Raw genomic sequence first — 15,344 nt, forward strand, 5'->3', positions numbered from 1 at the left:
ATCAAAGAACTGATTGCAAATTAAAAATACCCAAGACATCAGCATGTTTTGAGTTGGCTACTACACGAATAGTTCAGGTACAGAAAAAGGCAAGGATTATTCAAATGGATGTAACTAAAACCCTTTTTTGAAAATCTTGGGTCTCTTCCCCTTCCCGGTATCTTTCAGGGAATCCTACGTACCAGTGATACTATCAGGAAGTTCCAGAGTGTACCAGCCCAGCCTGGGCAGGCCTCTCCCTTGCTGCAGTACTTTGGTATCTTGCTTGATCAAGGACAACTTAACAAATTTGAGTCTTTAGAACTCTGCCGTCCTGTCCTGCAACAAGGACGCAAGCAGCTCCTGGAGAAATGGCTGAAGGAAGATAAGGTAGGCAAATGTTTTGGTTAAACTTAATGCTGTAGTATGAATTGTGCCGGTAGATTGCTACATGTTTATGTACTTAGTGGAGATGAACCAACTATCTCTTCTCTGTTCTGCCTGATCATCAAATGCTACTTCTGCTTTCAGCTGGAGTGCTCTGAGGAGCTAGGAGACCTGGTAAAGACAGCCGATCCAACCCTTGCACTCAGTGTTTACCTTCGTGCTAATGTGCCAAACAAAGTCATTCAGTGCTTTGCAGAAACTGGTCAATTCCAGAAAATAGTGCTCTATGCCAAAAAGGTAAATGTTTGTTAAAGGTGTAAGATGGTGTAATACCTCTCTACTGCTAGACTCCTAGTACACATCTGTGTGCAGTACTCTAACCTGTACATACTCTGGGTATCTTCCATGAGATAAGACAAGGCCTTAAACATTCCAGAGTCTGTAAAACTGATGATCAGTTGAGTGCTGGCTTGCTCAATTTTTCATGTCATGACACTCATTTCTAAGTGAACCATGATGCAGTTTTTTGTCCTGTAGCAGAACTAAGCCTCAGCTTAGCCCATAAAGAATCTGAACTTGCAAAACTCTCAATTTTGGAACACTGGAGAACGTGGTCTTAGACCAGCCATATAATGGAGACTGAACTTGAAAGATAATATCTGCAGTTTCATTTGTGTGATCACAAATACAGTAACTTGCTTGTCCTTTGTCTCCTCACCTTAAACTTTGGACAGCAGTTGGTCTAAAGCATTCCCCATAAACTAGTCTTCAAGTGTAGAAACTGAGTATGTCTCTTCCCTGGCTGGAAACATAACCATGTAGAATAGCCCTAGATCTTAAATTATCAGTGTATGTGAACACTTTTTAAACTCACCATTTTCACAGCTTGGGATGGGATAGTCTTTTGTGTGAGTAGGTTGCATTGTGCTGGGAATAAACATATCTGCAGCAGTTTCACTGAACTAAACTATGAACTTGTGAGCAAAATGCTTGTAAATTCCTAAGCATTTCCAGGGAGCTTTGACTGCTAAGATTGTGTAATTGTTCTAGGTTGGCTATACACCAGACTGGATCTTCTTATTGAGAAGCGTGATGAGAGTCAGCCCAGAACAGGGACTACAGTTCTCTCAGATGTTGGTGCAGGATGAGGAGCCCCTGGCTAATATTAACCAGGTAAAAACTTGCAACTGGTAAGGACATGGTTTAATGGACATGTAGTACCAGCTAAAACTAATGGTGTGTTTTGTAAAATAAAGTCAAATCCAGTGAACTTTGCTGTATCAGTATTTGAATTACCTTGACTGGGCTGTTCTATGGCCACACAGTGTCTCAAGTAATACTTCCTGTAATCTGGCATGCTGTTGATCTGCTAACCCAACTACCAAACAATCTACAGCCAATTCTGAAGTTAGAGTTCTGCAGATCTTCTTGACTTTCACAAGGAGAACAGCACCTCCTACATAGCAAGTTTGAAGCTTAGCAGTCTCCATCAGCATAGCAGAGTCAGGAAGGCTGCTGCTGTTAGCCCTAATTGTGGGGGAGAACAGAGAGACTTCCATTCAGTGGGTAAACTAGTCCCCAAAGACTGATCTAGATAACTTTTTTTTTTTTGAGGTTTTTATTGTAAAACAAATGGACGCTTGATATTGAAATCCTTTTTCTCTAGGGAAATAGTAGTCTACTTCATAAATAGACTATAACTTGTACGTGAATCTGTCAGATTTGCTTCACTTACTGGTTACTAAATAGTTGTCTGACACATGAGCCAAAATGACCTCTGTCATCAAAATCAGACACTAACAGTACAAGTCTGAAATCTCCCTGATATAGTGAATAAAAACATTTTAAGGTAAGTCAGTTTGAGAACACTGTCAAAAGGTAAAATGTTAGTAGAAACACTTGTACTGTAGTAGTACGATGCTGGAAGCTTTAATATAACTTAACAAGGGAGTTACAAAGAGGCGCTGCATATGTTGTGAAATGGCTCCTTTGAGGATCGGCTGCAGTACTCCTGATTTTATACTGAAAATTGTATAAGAATTTGTGGGTGAATGACCAATTTGATTACTGTCAACTTCAGATCGTAGATGTATTCATGGAGAACAGTCTCATTCAGCAGTGCACTTCCTTCTTGTTGGATGCTTTGAAGAATAATCGTCCTACTGAAGGACACCTTCAGACACGTCTATTGGAAATGAATCTGATTCATGCACCACAAGTAAGATTCCTCAATTTACTCTCCTTAAAATAGTCTCATTAACCATTTCCTTCACCCCTTCTTGAAAAAACAAGCAAACTTTTAGAACTCCAGCCATTTAAAAAACAAGACTTTTGATGGTAGCAGTCTCCAGTTACAGGCATAGTTGAGACAAAGCATTACTGTGGAGAGTGGAAGGGTGGATATGCAGATACCTATTGTAGGGGTGTTGGAAAGTGATATTTTAGAATAAACCTCTGTAGAAGTGCAGTGTAACTGACTTTAATTGTAACTCAATGTCGTCAATGTTCCCAGAAACTCTCTCTCCTTTTTATGTAGTTTCCTCGCATGATAAAGGTACATCTTGACTGTGAGTGGAAACTTGAAGCTTAAAGTTCAACAACAAATTGTATCCTCTTAGGTTGCAGATGCCATCCTTGGAAACCAGATGTTTACGCTCTATGATCGTGCTCACATTGCTCAGTTATGTGAAAAGGCAGGCTTGCTGCAGAGAGCATTGGAGCACTACACTGATCTCTATGATATAAAACGAGCTGTAGTTCACACTCACCTCTTAAACCCTGAGGTAAGACTAGTTTCAGCTGAATTTTACTTTGTGGGTTAAGTGACAGCAGGAGAAATTTAGTTACGTTTACCTATCAATAAACTAATTGCCTTTTCAGGGGGAAAGCTTAAAGTAATACACTAAGCATTGCAAGCACATGTAACAAAATTCCCTAGCTCCATGGTTCTCAGCCAGGGGTACATATATCCCTGAAGATACAGAGGTCTTCCACAAGGTACAGCAACTCACCTAGATATTTGCCTAGTATTATAACAGACTACACAAAGCAATAGCTATGTCAGTACAAAGTAAAATTTCATACAGACAATGGCTTGTTTATACTGCTCTATATACTACAAACTGAAATGTAAGTACGATATTTATATTCCAATCAATTAATTTTATAATTACATGGTAAAATGAGTCAGCAATTTTTCAGTAAATGTGTTGCGACACTTCTGTATATTTTTTCTTTTTTGGGGAAGCAAGTAGCTTTTAAGTGAGGTGAAACTTGGGGTGTGCAAGACAAATCAGACTCCTGAAAGGTGCACAGTAGTCTGAAAAGGTTGAGAGCCACTGCCCTAGACCAGTTCACAGAGTATTTGACTTAATGAACTCTGAGGTCATATGTAGCAGAGTCCTTAATTAACTTTTAGGAGGCTTAAATAGATAGCACTATTGTCATTCTCGAATTCTTCCAAGTACACATTCCTTCCTGTTGCACTTCTGGGATATGTACATATGTTTCCACCTGCCAACCATGCAGAATGTAATTTACTACTTCCCCTGCTGAACTTCAGTGAGGTGTATACAACTACTAAAACCATTTTAACTTTTTGTTCTTAGTGGCTTGTAAACTTCTTTGGCTCTCTGTCAGTTGAGGACTCTGTGGAATGTCTGCGTGCTATGCTATCAGCCAACATCCGACAAAACCTACAGCTCTGTGTGCAAGTAGCTTCTAAATACCATGAGCAGCTTGGCACCCAGTCTCTCGTGGAGCTTTTTGAATCTTTTAAAAGTTATGAAGGTGAGATGCCCTTATGTTCTGAGGGAGGTACTTGCTTTCCATCTGTTTTTTGAGATGGAAGGAGAGTTGAGTGGTGTACTAGTACTCAGCCTTTCAGTTTGAACCACGCATTAGATTTACTGTAGTCTGGTGCTTGCAACTGTTTTACAGAAGACACCTAGTTACTTTGTGTCTCCAGGAGAACATCCTATCTGGGTGGAGGAAGGCAACCATATGTGTCTGAGTGTTCCTGTTGGCAGCTTTCCTTGGAGACTATATATTGTGGGACTAAAATTCACCTGTCCTGTCTCACCACTTATCAGTGGCTTCCTTCCTTATTCATGCTAAATTATCAAAGCATATAACTTCTTATCTAGGTGATGAACTCTAAATGTTCATAGCTATAAGTAGGTAACATCTCCTTTCTAGGATTGTTTTATTTCCTGGGTTCTATTGTGAACTTCAGCCAGGATCCAGATGTCCACTTCAAATATATCCAGGCAGCTTGTAAGACTGGTCAAATTAAGGAGGTAGAAAGGATCTGCCGTGAAAGTAACTGCTATAACCCTGAACGAGTGAAGAATTTTCTCAAGGTAACTTTCCTCACTGTTGGCTAAAATAGTAATAGTAGTAAAGTAACCTTTCCTCATTAAGTCCAGGTTTTCTAGACCTACTGACTATAGTTTTGCTTGCCCCTGGACTTTCTCTGATTTGTCCACCTTTCCTAAAGTTCAGTGCCCATATTTGGGCACTATCCTCCAGCCCAGGCTTCACCAGTGCCAAATACAGCAGGACAAATATCTCCATGTCTTACATGCCACTCTCCTGTCATTACACCCAAGAATGGCATTGCATCAAGTTAACTCATATTCAATTTGTGATCCATTATAACCCACAGATCCTTTTTAGCAGAACTCGAGGATGTTTGCATGTTATGCTTGCCCAAGTTTCAGGGGAAACTTACCCAACTCTAGGTGTGGGGAGGCAAGCATTCCTTCCAGTGACTCACCTTATTAATCAAATCAGACTTTTTACTGGTCATTCTACAAGGGGGGGCGGGGGCAGGTGATGTTTATGCAGCTGGGCCAAGGTGCATATTCTTCCTTGCTTGAACTTTTTTGGCTTCCAGATTCTTAACCCTGGTTTAGTGATTCTGGGTGTCCAACTTGAGACTCCTGTTAAAGGGCCTGACTCTCAAAGTGCTGAGCATCCACTCTCAGCCAAGACCTCTAAAGGTAGATATCTAAGTGCATTCAGGATTTGCTAGTCACTACTTCAAACAAAAAAAAAAAACACCCTTGCCCTTTTAAAGTGGAAGTGCACCTCATTTGGCTGTCTATGATATACAATGGGCTTTTTAATATTTGTATCAAAGAATCAGACTGCAGTCAATTTAGAGTCAACATTTTTCTGAACGGTAGCCTTTTTGCTGGTCCTAAACTAGGAAAACAGTTAAGGCTCTCTGCTCACATCCTGGCATAATATGTAAAGAGTGAATTTTGTTCTGTTTTTTTCTCTTCCTTTTCAACTCCTTTCCATTTCCCTCCCCCAAACATACAGGAGGCCAAGCTCACAGACCAGCTTCCTCTGATCATTGTTTGTGACAGATTTGACTTTGTTCATGACCTGGTTCTCTACTTATACCGCAACAACCTGCAGAAGTACATAGAGATCTATGTTCAGAAGGTAAAGTACAATCTCTTCTAAAGAATAAACTCAGAGGAAGGCTCCAGCCTGTATACTGGAAGCTTTGGTTTACCTGAGGCTCTGTAGTTCAGCCCCATAAGACTTAAACCTTATTATTGGCTAATAGAGCAGAATGAAACACCAAGTTTTCAATGAAGTGTTGCTTAATTGAGCTCCCCTTCCCTCCCCCCCCTTCTGTATTGCTATAGCAGTTTAAGGCTTATTGATCACTCTGTATGAAACCAAGGAATGCTACTTCCCCAGCATGTAGGCTGGGGAAGTTTTGTCACTAAAGTATGTTCCTGATTAGATTTTGAGGGGAGAAGGGGTCAGTCTCAAGGAACTGACTAGTCTTTTGGTGACCTTTGTAGAATATTGCTGGTTAACACTAATTTAGTGATGGATTAACTTGTACTTGCAAGTCTCACTTAAGAACACTTCAGGCAACTAATTAAAGTAGGCTTGTTTCCTACATTTCTAAACATTTAAAGAATTTTAAGTCCCTCCAGTTATGGCACAGTCCAGAAACCATTCTTATGGTGGTTTATTCCAGGTGAATCCAAGCCGTATACCAGCAGTAATTGGAGGGCTTCTTGATGTGGATTGTTCTGAAGATGTTATTAAGAACTTGATCATGGTGGTTAGAGGCCAGTTCTCAACTGATGAGCTGGTGGCTGAAGTGGAAAAAAGAAATAGGTAAGAATAGAATATAAAGGTACTTAGTATAAACAGTCATTCCATTTTGCTCCAGTAAAAGGCTTCCCCCTTGGTATACAGGAGTTGCATCCGTTGCTCTAAGTCAACCCCATTTTGAAAGATCGAAGTAAAAATCATGAAAGGAATTAATATGGTGCTTGGTAATGTGAGGCAGTTCTCTTGAGTAAGAAAAGGAATTCTGTATGTGGCATTTCAAAGACACATGAGTAGAGCATGTACAAGGCTGTCACACTATCGCATTCATTGATAGTTCAGACGATGTATGGCAGTCTTCAAAACTGAGAATAGCTCACTTTTTTTGGTCCCATTCATGAATATGGGAACAGGAAGATCACTCAGCCTTGTAATGGGAGGAAAAACAGCCCTATGTCTAGACTTGAGTTTTGAGACACAGTGCTTGACTAGAACAAACAGTACCTATTATATGGAAGTATACATCAGGAGAATGTGAGGTAAAAATACACAGTGACTTTGATCAGCTTAGTAGAACAGGAATGGAGAAGGGGCAAGATGTTGCAAATGTTGGAACAATGTGGTTCCTCTGTGCCACTGTCTCAAATTCAAGGAAGAAAAGAAATAAGGCTTTCTAACAGGAAAGCCTAAAAAGCCATCACAGAGCATTCTATCAGCTGAAGGACTTGTTTTTGCTGCATTTTTTTTTTCTGTAAGTAGTGGGACCAGGAAACTAACCTCGTACAGGGTGCACTAGCTATAAAGTGTCCACTGGGCACAAATCCTAATCGCAAGCAAGAATTTGCTAAATCATCTTCTGAAAACGTCCACAAACTTTCTACAATACTAGAAGTATGAAATCCATGAAGTATCCTTTCACTATATCATTTCAACTTAAAGCTAAATCGCACTCTCCTCTCCTAATAAGCCTTGCCATTCTTAACACTTGCAAAATTCATTTTGTTTCTGTCTTACCCTACTGAAAATATCTGTGGTCTGGTTAAATCTGTCCTTAAGCTAAGCAGAAATCATTAACCCAAAAGTCAGTTAGTAAAGCTCTTTTCCTACTGCTTTTAACTTTTTTCCTCCCACCTCAAGTTTTTGCTCTCGCTTCCCCTATTTTAAACTTTAGGTTTAAACTATTCTGATGTACTTGTGTTCATCTACCCTTGCTACTTCCTGCGTTATCAGTCCTTTTTCTGACTGAGTCCTCTCCCAGTACAGCTGCTTTAACGTTACACTTTGCTTGCAGCAGTTTCCCAGTTGATGTATAGCATGTTCATATGCCCTACTCTGAACTTGTTAAATGAGTACAGTATTTTTAAAGTGAACTCTCCTCCTGAGGGACTTAATGTGCACAGATCACCTGTATACTGACACTGCTTTAATCAGTTAGATCTTACTCTAAACAAGCATTCTTGAAGCACCTATGGCTCCAGGAGCACTATCTTTATTTGAACTATGACTAGGTTTCTTCCAGTGTCTCCCCTGTCCTGCCTATTGAGATTTTTTTCCTTTACAAGGATCAGAGAAACTCCAGAGTCTGTGTGCATGTCCCTCAACAATGAAAAGCTTATGGGCATTTTAATCTTAAATGGGTTATTTTGTAGATCAGTTGAGGTTAAAATGATTTGATCCAGAAAACCAATATACTGGGACCACAGCCTTTCTGGGGAAGAACCTTGACCTTGAAGTTTGCTGGCACTCCTCTCAAGTTAAGGAATAGAATTGAAAACTTTTTAATAGCACTTTTGGTCTGCAAACTTAACAAACTTCATTTTCCCCAAAAGGCTCAAGTTGCTGCTGCCATGGCTGGAATCGAGAATTCATGAAGGCTGTGAAGAACCTGCCACCCACAATGCTGTGGCTAAAATTTACATTGACAGTAACAATAATCCTGAGCGGTTTCTCCGGGAGAACCCATACTATGACAGCTGTGTAGTTGGCAAATACTGTGAAAAAAGGGACCCTCATTTGGCCTGTGTTGCTTATGAGAGAGGACAGTGTGACCTTGAACTCATCAAGGTTAGCAAAACTTGCTTTTGTATTGACAAATCTGCTGTAGTCTAATGTTAAGAGGTTTGAGTGGTGATGGGTTTTCAAATGTCAATATTGGTGTAACCAATGTTAACCATGAGTCTTTCTTTCTAACACTGGCCAAGTCCTATGTGTCTTAACTTAAAATCCCGTTGGAACTAGTAAGGTTTAGCTATGTAACGTTAAATCCCACCTCAGCCATTCCATAACTTTTATGTTTAAGTAGCCCTAAATAAAAGCTATTACAGTAGTCTTAGGGTCCACAGTAGAAAGAATGTACCAGGTGCAATTGGAAAAGGGTCCCTGAACACATTTAATTCTAGTATTAGTAGTCTTGGATGGATTGTCTTGGTTTCCAGAGTCCCAAATGGGAATGGACTCCCTCCACCCTGCATCTCTTGCCAGCTCTTCCCATTGCTTCTGCCAACTAGTCAACATAAGCCTCAACAAACTCAACTTCGTCAACAGTTGATCACTTGTTCCAGTGCACAAGCCAAGTCTGTGGTGGAAACAGCTGAGTAGTATCAGCATATGGAGTACCCTCTAGTCCACACTTCTATAACATGTCCCAGCCTGGAATCACTGCCTGCTGGAATGTGGTGTGGTTCCTTAAGGGATTACTCTTCCTATAGGTGTTACACTGCACTAATTTAATGATTTCAGCATGAAAAGCTTGGCTGTGTCCACTACGCAGCAGTTGAGTCCAGTTCTTACATGCTGTCTTACGGAAGTGTGGAAGGGAAAATATAGCCACAAGTGGTGGTCTTAATAGATTAATTCAGTATCTGAATCAAGAGTAGTTTACTGTGAAGTTTTTATTTAGAAACAGTTTTCCACATTCAGTTCTTGAAAGTGGACAGACATGGATTGTGACTGTTCCATGCTCCCTTCTTGGGTTGTGAATTCTGTGGTACACTTGCTTTCTCCTAACCAAGGTGCTCTGCAAAGGGTGTTTTTTGTCTTCCAGCAGCCAAATTTTCTACTACAGAAAGTGATTCTCTCTTTACTCCCCTGCCACGCATGCCCACCTACCCCCCCAAAAAGAGAGAATCAAAGGCTCTCTTCTGAGCATAGGCCCTTTCCTAGGGTGAACTGGGAATCTTACTTCAGCCACCTGTCACCTGTGTAGCTCATTGCTGTGAGAACTGTATAGAAATGAAATGTAACCTCTAACTTCTGTGTGCATATCCTCTTGATAGGAGGGGAGGCTACCAGGCTCTATCTGCATTTACATGACTTGAGACCAGCTCTGGTCAGATTTCAATCACAGAACCATTTTAATTACAACATAAAGTCAGGAAGTGCTAACCTTTGTACCCAGCCTAATCTTAAGCAGCAGTGGAAGGAAGGATTGGACTCTAGGCTCCTATTAAAATGGCTTGAAAAACAAAACATACCTTGCTGTCCATTGAAGCTGGTGCTGATAAAATGTAACCAAGTTACATTGAGTCACAAGTTACAAACTCTGCAGTTAGAATCAGTAGAAAAATACAAAACCTTTGTGAGAATTTACTTCCTCTGCTGTATCATTGATAAACTTCTGCACATTGTTTCCATTAGGTAAAACTGTAGCCCACAAACAGTTATTTAGAAGCTTATACTTGTGAAAACATTCTGTGAAATTAAAAAGATTTTACAAAATAGAAACATTCTGGTGCTGCTTGACAATGAAGCTGAGTCAAGGCTTCAGATAAAATAAAACTGACCTAAACTTCCTCCACTCCAAAATGAATCCCCTTCTAGGTCTGAAATTTGTCAGAAGCCTGTGTAGTTCATGGCTTCAGACAGCAGTTGAAATATTGCCATGAGAAGTTGTCCATTTTCTATTGGACAAAAGCAAGAAAAGCTCATAACTTTGCAAGAGATCCTGTCTGCTGAGTCTTTTAGATTAGAGGCTAGTTAAGAATCCAAACTTGAGTCTGTGTGACACTTAGTGATGGCCAACAACTAGTTGTATTCAGAGACTGTGGTCCGTTGAATGTGGCTCATTATTAATGTCAAAAAGCCAAACTGTGTTTTTGGGTGGGATCTCATTGTAAGTGTTTTGCTTAACTGTACATGTGTTCATGATTTTTCTCTTTCAGGTTTGCAATGAGAACTCTTTGTTCAAGAGTGAGGCTCGCTATTTGGTACGCAGAAAGGATCCAGAACTTTGGGCAAATGTCCTTGAGGAAAACAGTCCATTCAGACGACAGCTCATCGATCAGGTACAGTAAAGTAACTGGTTCTACAATTAGAAATGAAAGCTGTTATCCAGTATCTTCTGACTTCAGAATGACTTTAGAATCCCTTGCTCACATTCCCCCCCCAATACTTGTGCTAACCCTATCTACTTCAGTTTTTAATTTTATCTTCTATCCAAGGGGTGGGCAATAACTTTCAGTGGGTCGGGGAGGTTGTTGTGGGAGCAGCAGTGATCTGTATGCTCTGTAGAACCTGTATGTTCAAAAGGTCTTACATCTCCCTTACCCCTCCTCCCCCCAATACCTGTGAAGTGGCTTTCCCCCTTGCTTGTGGAATTGATGGGCTGCTTGAACAGCTGGGAGATCAGAAGAGCTCCCAGGTAGACAAGTTGTCTGGGACTTGAGTGACCCTCTCCCCCTTCTTTTGAGCTTAGCTATCGGTACAATAAATATGTTGCTTTCTGCCAAACTCTGGTGGGTCATTATTCCTCCCTACGCTTACTAGCTGGCCCAATTTCAGGTAAGTTGTCACGGGTCCAGGGCCGGCTTTAGGCCCATTCCACCAATTCCCCCGAATCGGGCCCCGTGCCTAAGAGGGCCCCGCGCCCAGTGAGAATCTTTTCCCTGGATAGAGGCACCTTTTTAATTTTTACTTACCTGGCAGTGCTCTGGGTCTTTGGCAGCACTTCTGTGGTGGGTCCTTCAGCAGCGGGTCCTTCACTCGCTCCAGATCTTTGGTGGCACCGAAGTGCCGCACCGCCGAAGATTCGGAGCACCACCCGGTGAAGCCCCATGTGGCTTTTTTACGTGGTGTTTTTTTTTTTTTTGGTCTTCCGTGCTGGGGCCCTGTCAAAACTGTTCGAATTGGGCCCCGCACTTCCTAAAGCCGTCCCTGCACGGGTCACACATTTCTACTATATTAGTGGAGGGGGTGCAGGGTCTGAGAGGGAGTGGTGGGTGCAGGAGGGGGTTCTAACCTGGGGCAGGGGATTGGGGTGCAAAGTGCAGGCTCTGGCCAGGAGTGCTTACCTCACGCAGCTCAGTGAGGCACTCAGGCAGGCTACCTGCCATCGCCCCACACCTCTCTTGGAAGCAGCTGGCTGCTGGCACCATAGCACATCTCTACATACCCCTTGTGGCGAGGGGGGCAGTGGGTCTCCATGTGCTGCCTGTACTTGCAAGCACCACCCCCACTGTGAGGACAGTGCTGGGGGCAGGCAGCACATGGAGCGGTCTTCCCTTTCTCTTCTCTTCCTCCTCCTCCTCCTCTCCTCCTCCCCCCCCCCCCCCCCCCCCCGCCAGGGGTGCACAGAGACATGCTGGCAGCAGCCAGCCAGGAGCACCTCACTGTGCTACAGGACTTTGGCTGCTATCTGTGGACCAGACAAATGTTAGGCAGGCCATATTTTGCCCACCCTGTTCTATACAGTGTCCAAATTGTTTCATCACGGACAGGGGCCAGTATAACTAGCACTTGTCTGGTGTCTTTAATGTAATACTATCTGTAAAAGTAATTGAATCTCATCTGGGATAGTTAAAACTAAAGGACGCTGCTCATACTGTAAGGCTAGTGCAGTGGTATGCTTTATTAAATGGCTGTGAAATGCCCAGTATCATTCAATAATACTGGTGAATCATCAATATTTCAAAGCCATCTACATGACAAATTGAAAGGAATCTTTGAGATAGCCAGAATCTTCTGACCAGAAGTTGCAGTGTGTGTTCAGCTTGATGTTTCAGAACCTTGTGAGATTCCTGACTTAGTGTCCCACTTCAGTGGGCTGATGATTTAGGTTCATAAACAAGGTTAAGACTAGGAAAAGCCCTCTCAGCTACTCCTTGCAAATGTTTTTTCAAAATTAGGTTGTCCAGACAGCCTTATCTGAAACACAGGATCCTGAAGAGGTTTCTGTTACCGTGAAAGCTTTCATGACTGCTGATCTGCCCAATGAACTAATTGAACTTCTTGAGAAGATAGTTTTGGACAACTCTGTGTTCAGTGAGCACAGGTAGGTGGAAGGTGATATCCCTTCTGTTGGAAGAAATATAAATGTTGTTGTGGTGATCTAGGTTGTACCCTAAACTTCTGAAATACCTGACTGCTCTGCACTCTATATGATCTTTAAATGGATATCCTCTTTTTGGCTGCGCAAAATTTGATCTAGCGGTATTAGGTGATGGCTGCTACTAGAGAAGGTGAGCAGCCACTGAAGTAATTTAGATGGTGGTATTTTAACTTTTTTAATGCAACTGAAGTAGTGCAGCCAGTGTACCAATACAAAGGAATGCTGACTTTTTTCTTTTTTTTTATTAGAAAGTGAATTGATGATGTAACAACTAAATCTTCTCTCCATTTTGGCTATAAAAATGGGCTAGTCAGTTGGCTATTGCAGGAGGAACAGTATCTAAAGCCATTTAATCTACTAGACTTCTGTAAAACTAATTTTAAAACCTTAATTTTGGACTTCACTGCCTGACAGTGGCATTTTTAGGCCAAATAATGGGTAGCACCTAATGCCTCCTTTTCATAGACCATTTTTGTCCTGCTTATCCCATTTACAGGAACCTGCAGAATCTTCTGATCCTAACTGCCATTAAAGCTGATCGCACTCGTGTAATGGAGTATATCAATCGTCTAGATAACTATGATGCCCCAGATATTGCAAACATAGCCATCAGTAATGAGCTATATGAAGAAGCCTTTGCTATCTTCAGGAAATTTGATGTTAATACTTCTGCAATACAGGTGAGGTGCAGTCATGGCTACCAGCTCATGATATACAAGTCATAGGAACAGGTAGAAAAAACAGGTAAATAACTCTAGGGTGGCCAATACACTTTTCTAGAAAAGTCATACTGTACATGTAGATAAAACTACAGTCAACATACCACCATTACAATGTTATAAATATTCTGTGGAAAAGGCTGCTTCTCGAGCATTTGAAAGTCGAGAATGGGGCAGGGGGTAAGACAAATCATGAATCTGAATATAGGTAACATAATTACTTCATTTGGATGCTGAACAATTCAGACACCAGTCTCTTGGAAGTTTACATGAGTTTAAATTTAACTAGTCAGTGTCTTTTTTTCCGCAAGGAGATAGTTCATCTTACTAAGAGGAAGACATTCCCATCCTGCAACAACCATTTATAGATTAACTTGAAAGGGCTGCTTCAAATCCAGAATATGTGGTTGCATGCTTTCATATCACTTATGGGGTACTTTTGCTGTTTATTCTCTGGTATGGGGAAGAGCTCTTTAGTCTTCAAATGCCTATGACTAGAATGTAACACTTGAAAATTTATCTTTTTAATATCATAGGTGCTGATAGAGCACATTGGCAACCTGGACCGTGCCTATGAATTTGCAGAGAGATGTAATGAACCAGCTGTATGGAGCCAACTAGCCAGAGCACAGCTCCAAAAGGACTTGGTGAAGGAAGCCATTGACTCCTATATCAAGGCTGATGATCCCTCTGCTTACATGGAAGTTGTTCAAGCAGCTAGTAGAAACAGTAAGCTAAGTCCTTATCAGTTCTCATTAACAAGCCATGCTTAACTACGGAACATAAGAGGACTGAGCCAGATGAACAAGGGAATTCAAAGTTAATGTTTGTTTGTTTATATATATATATATATATATATATATATATATATATATATATATATATATATATATATATATATATAATATGCAATACTGATTAGTGTCCCCAATGACTAATATGAAGTCTTCAGATCCAATGTTTCAGCATGGGATCTATTTTAAAGTGCTTTTACTGACTTAAATTCTCAAATCTTTGCATAAAATGAGAACTATAAATTCTAACAGCACACAACTTTCTCGAGTAATCATGATCCAGAAGAGATGTATGGATGTTAAGAGTCAATCAGCTCAAGGAATGGTACCTAGTGCATTTTGTTTGGATGTGGGGTCAGCTAGTCCCAGCTGGGCAGTATGGCTCTTCTGTGTGTCAGTTTTTGCAGAGTAGCTCCTTCCTTAACTGACTGTTCTCTTGAACATAGTTTAGACAATGGGAAATAATTCAGAGTGGAATAGGAAACTTTGTCTTTTTTTCCTCTATTTAAGATAACTGGGAGGATCTGGTTAAATTCTTGCAAATGGCCAGAAAAAAGGCCAGAGAGTCCTATGTAGAGACAGAACTTATCTTTGCTTTGGCAAAAACCAACCGCCTCTCAGAGCTGGAAGAGTTTGTGAGTGGCCCTAACAATGCCCACATTCAGCAGGTATGTATTTATTTGTTCCTGATAAAATAGGAAGGCCTTTACAAATAGCCTTGTCCGGTCGGAAATTTCCTGACACTCTCAAAGAACACAGGACAAGCTTTGAAAGTTTGCTTATTACCCTTTCCTGCCCCATCAGTCCAACTCAGTTTATCCTGGTTTTTTCTAGGTTGGAGATCGCTGCTATGAGGAGGGAATGTATGATGCAGCAAAGCTGCTCTACAACAATGTATCTAATTTTGCCCGCCTGGCATCTACCTTGGTGCATCTTGGAGAGTACCAGGCAGCAGTAGACAGTGGCCGCAAAGCCAACAGCACCAGGACCTGGAAGGAGGTAGTTCATCTTGCCCTATCTTTAACACTGTCTATAGAATCCCTTTTAGTATGTGCT

At 41.2% G+C, this 15,344-nt stretch overlaps 1 protein-coding gene across 8 annotated transcripts in view; it reads left to right on the top strand.

Annotated features, from left to right (window-relative positions):
* The window catches only part of CLTCL1 (clathrin heavy chain like 1), a 55,734-nt gene that overhangs the window by 25,572 nt on the left and 14,818 nt on the right, over positions 1-15,344 (top strand). For all 8 annotated transcript variants that reach the window (XM_030582887.1, XM_030582888.1, XM_030582889.1 and 5 more), the window contains 16 exons: positions 169-369; positions 511-663; positions 1,417-1,539; positions 2,447-2,584; positions 2,985-3,149; positions 3,975-4,155; positions 4,564-4,727; positions 5,695-5,820; positions 6,374-6,516; positions 8,280-8,514; positions 10,611-10,733; positions 12,573-12,718; positions 13,272-13,455; positions 14,031-14,223; positions 14,799-14,956; positions 15,123-15,287. In XM_030582887.1, the coding sequence (XP_030438747.1) occupies positions 169-369; positions 511-663; positions 1,417-1,539; positions 2,447-2,584; positions 2,985-3,149; positions 3,975-4,155; positions 4,564-4,727; positions 5,695-5,820; positions 6,374-6,516; positions 8,280-8,514; positions 10,611-10,733; positions 12,573-12,718; positions 13,272-13,455; positions 14,031-14,223; positions 14,799-14,956; positions 15,123-15,287 (2,598 nt within the window). The remainder of the gene's footprint in view (positions 1-168; positions 370-510; positions 664-1,416; positions 1,540-2,446; positions 2,585-2,984; positions 3,150-3,974; positions 4,156-4,563; positions 4,728-5,694; positions 5,821-6,373; positions 6,517-8,279; positions 8,515-10,610; positions 10,734-12,572; positions 12,719-13,271; positions 13,456-14,030; positions 14,224-14,798; positions 14,957-15,122; positions 15,288-15,344) is intronic.

The sequence above is a fragment of the Gopherus evgoodei genome, chromosome 13 (genome assembly GCF_007399415.2).
Source record: "Gopherus evgoodei ecotype Sinaloan lineage chromosome 13, rGopEvg1_v1.p, whole genome shotgun sequence".
NCBI classification, from domain to species: Eukaryota; Metazoa; Chordata; order Testudines; family Testudinidae; genus Gopherus; species Gopherus evgoodei.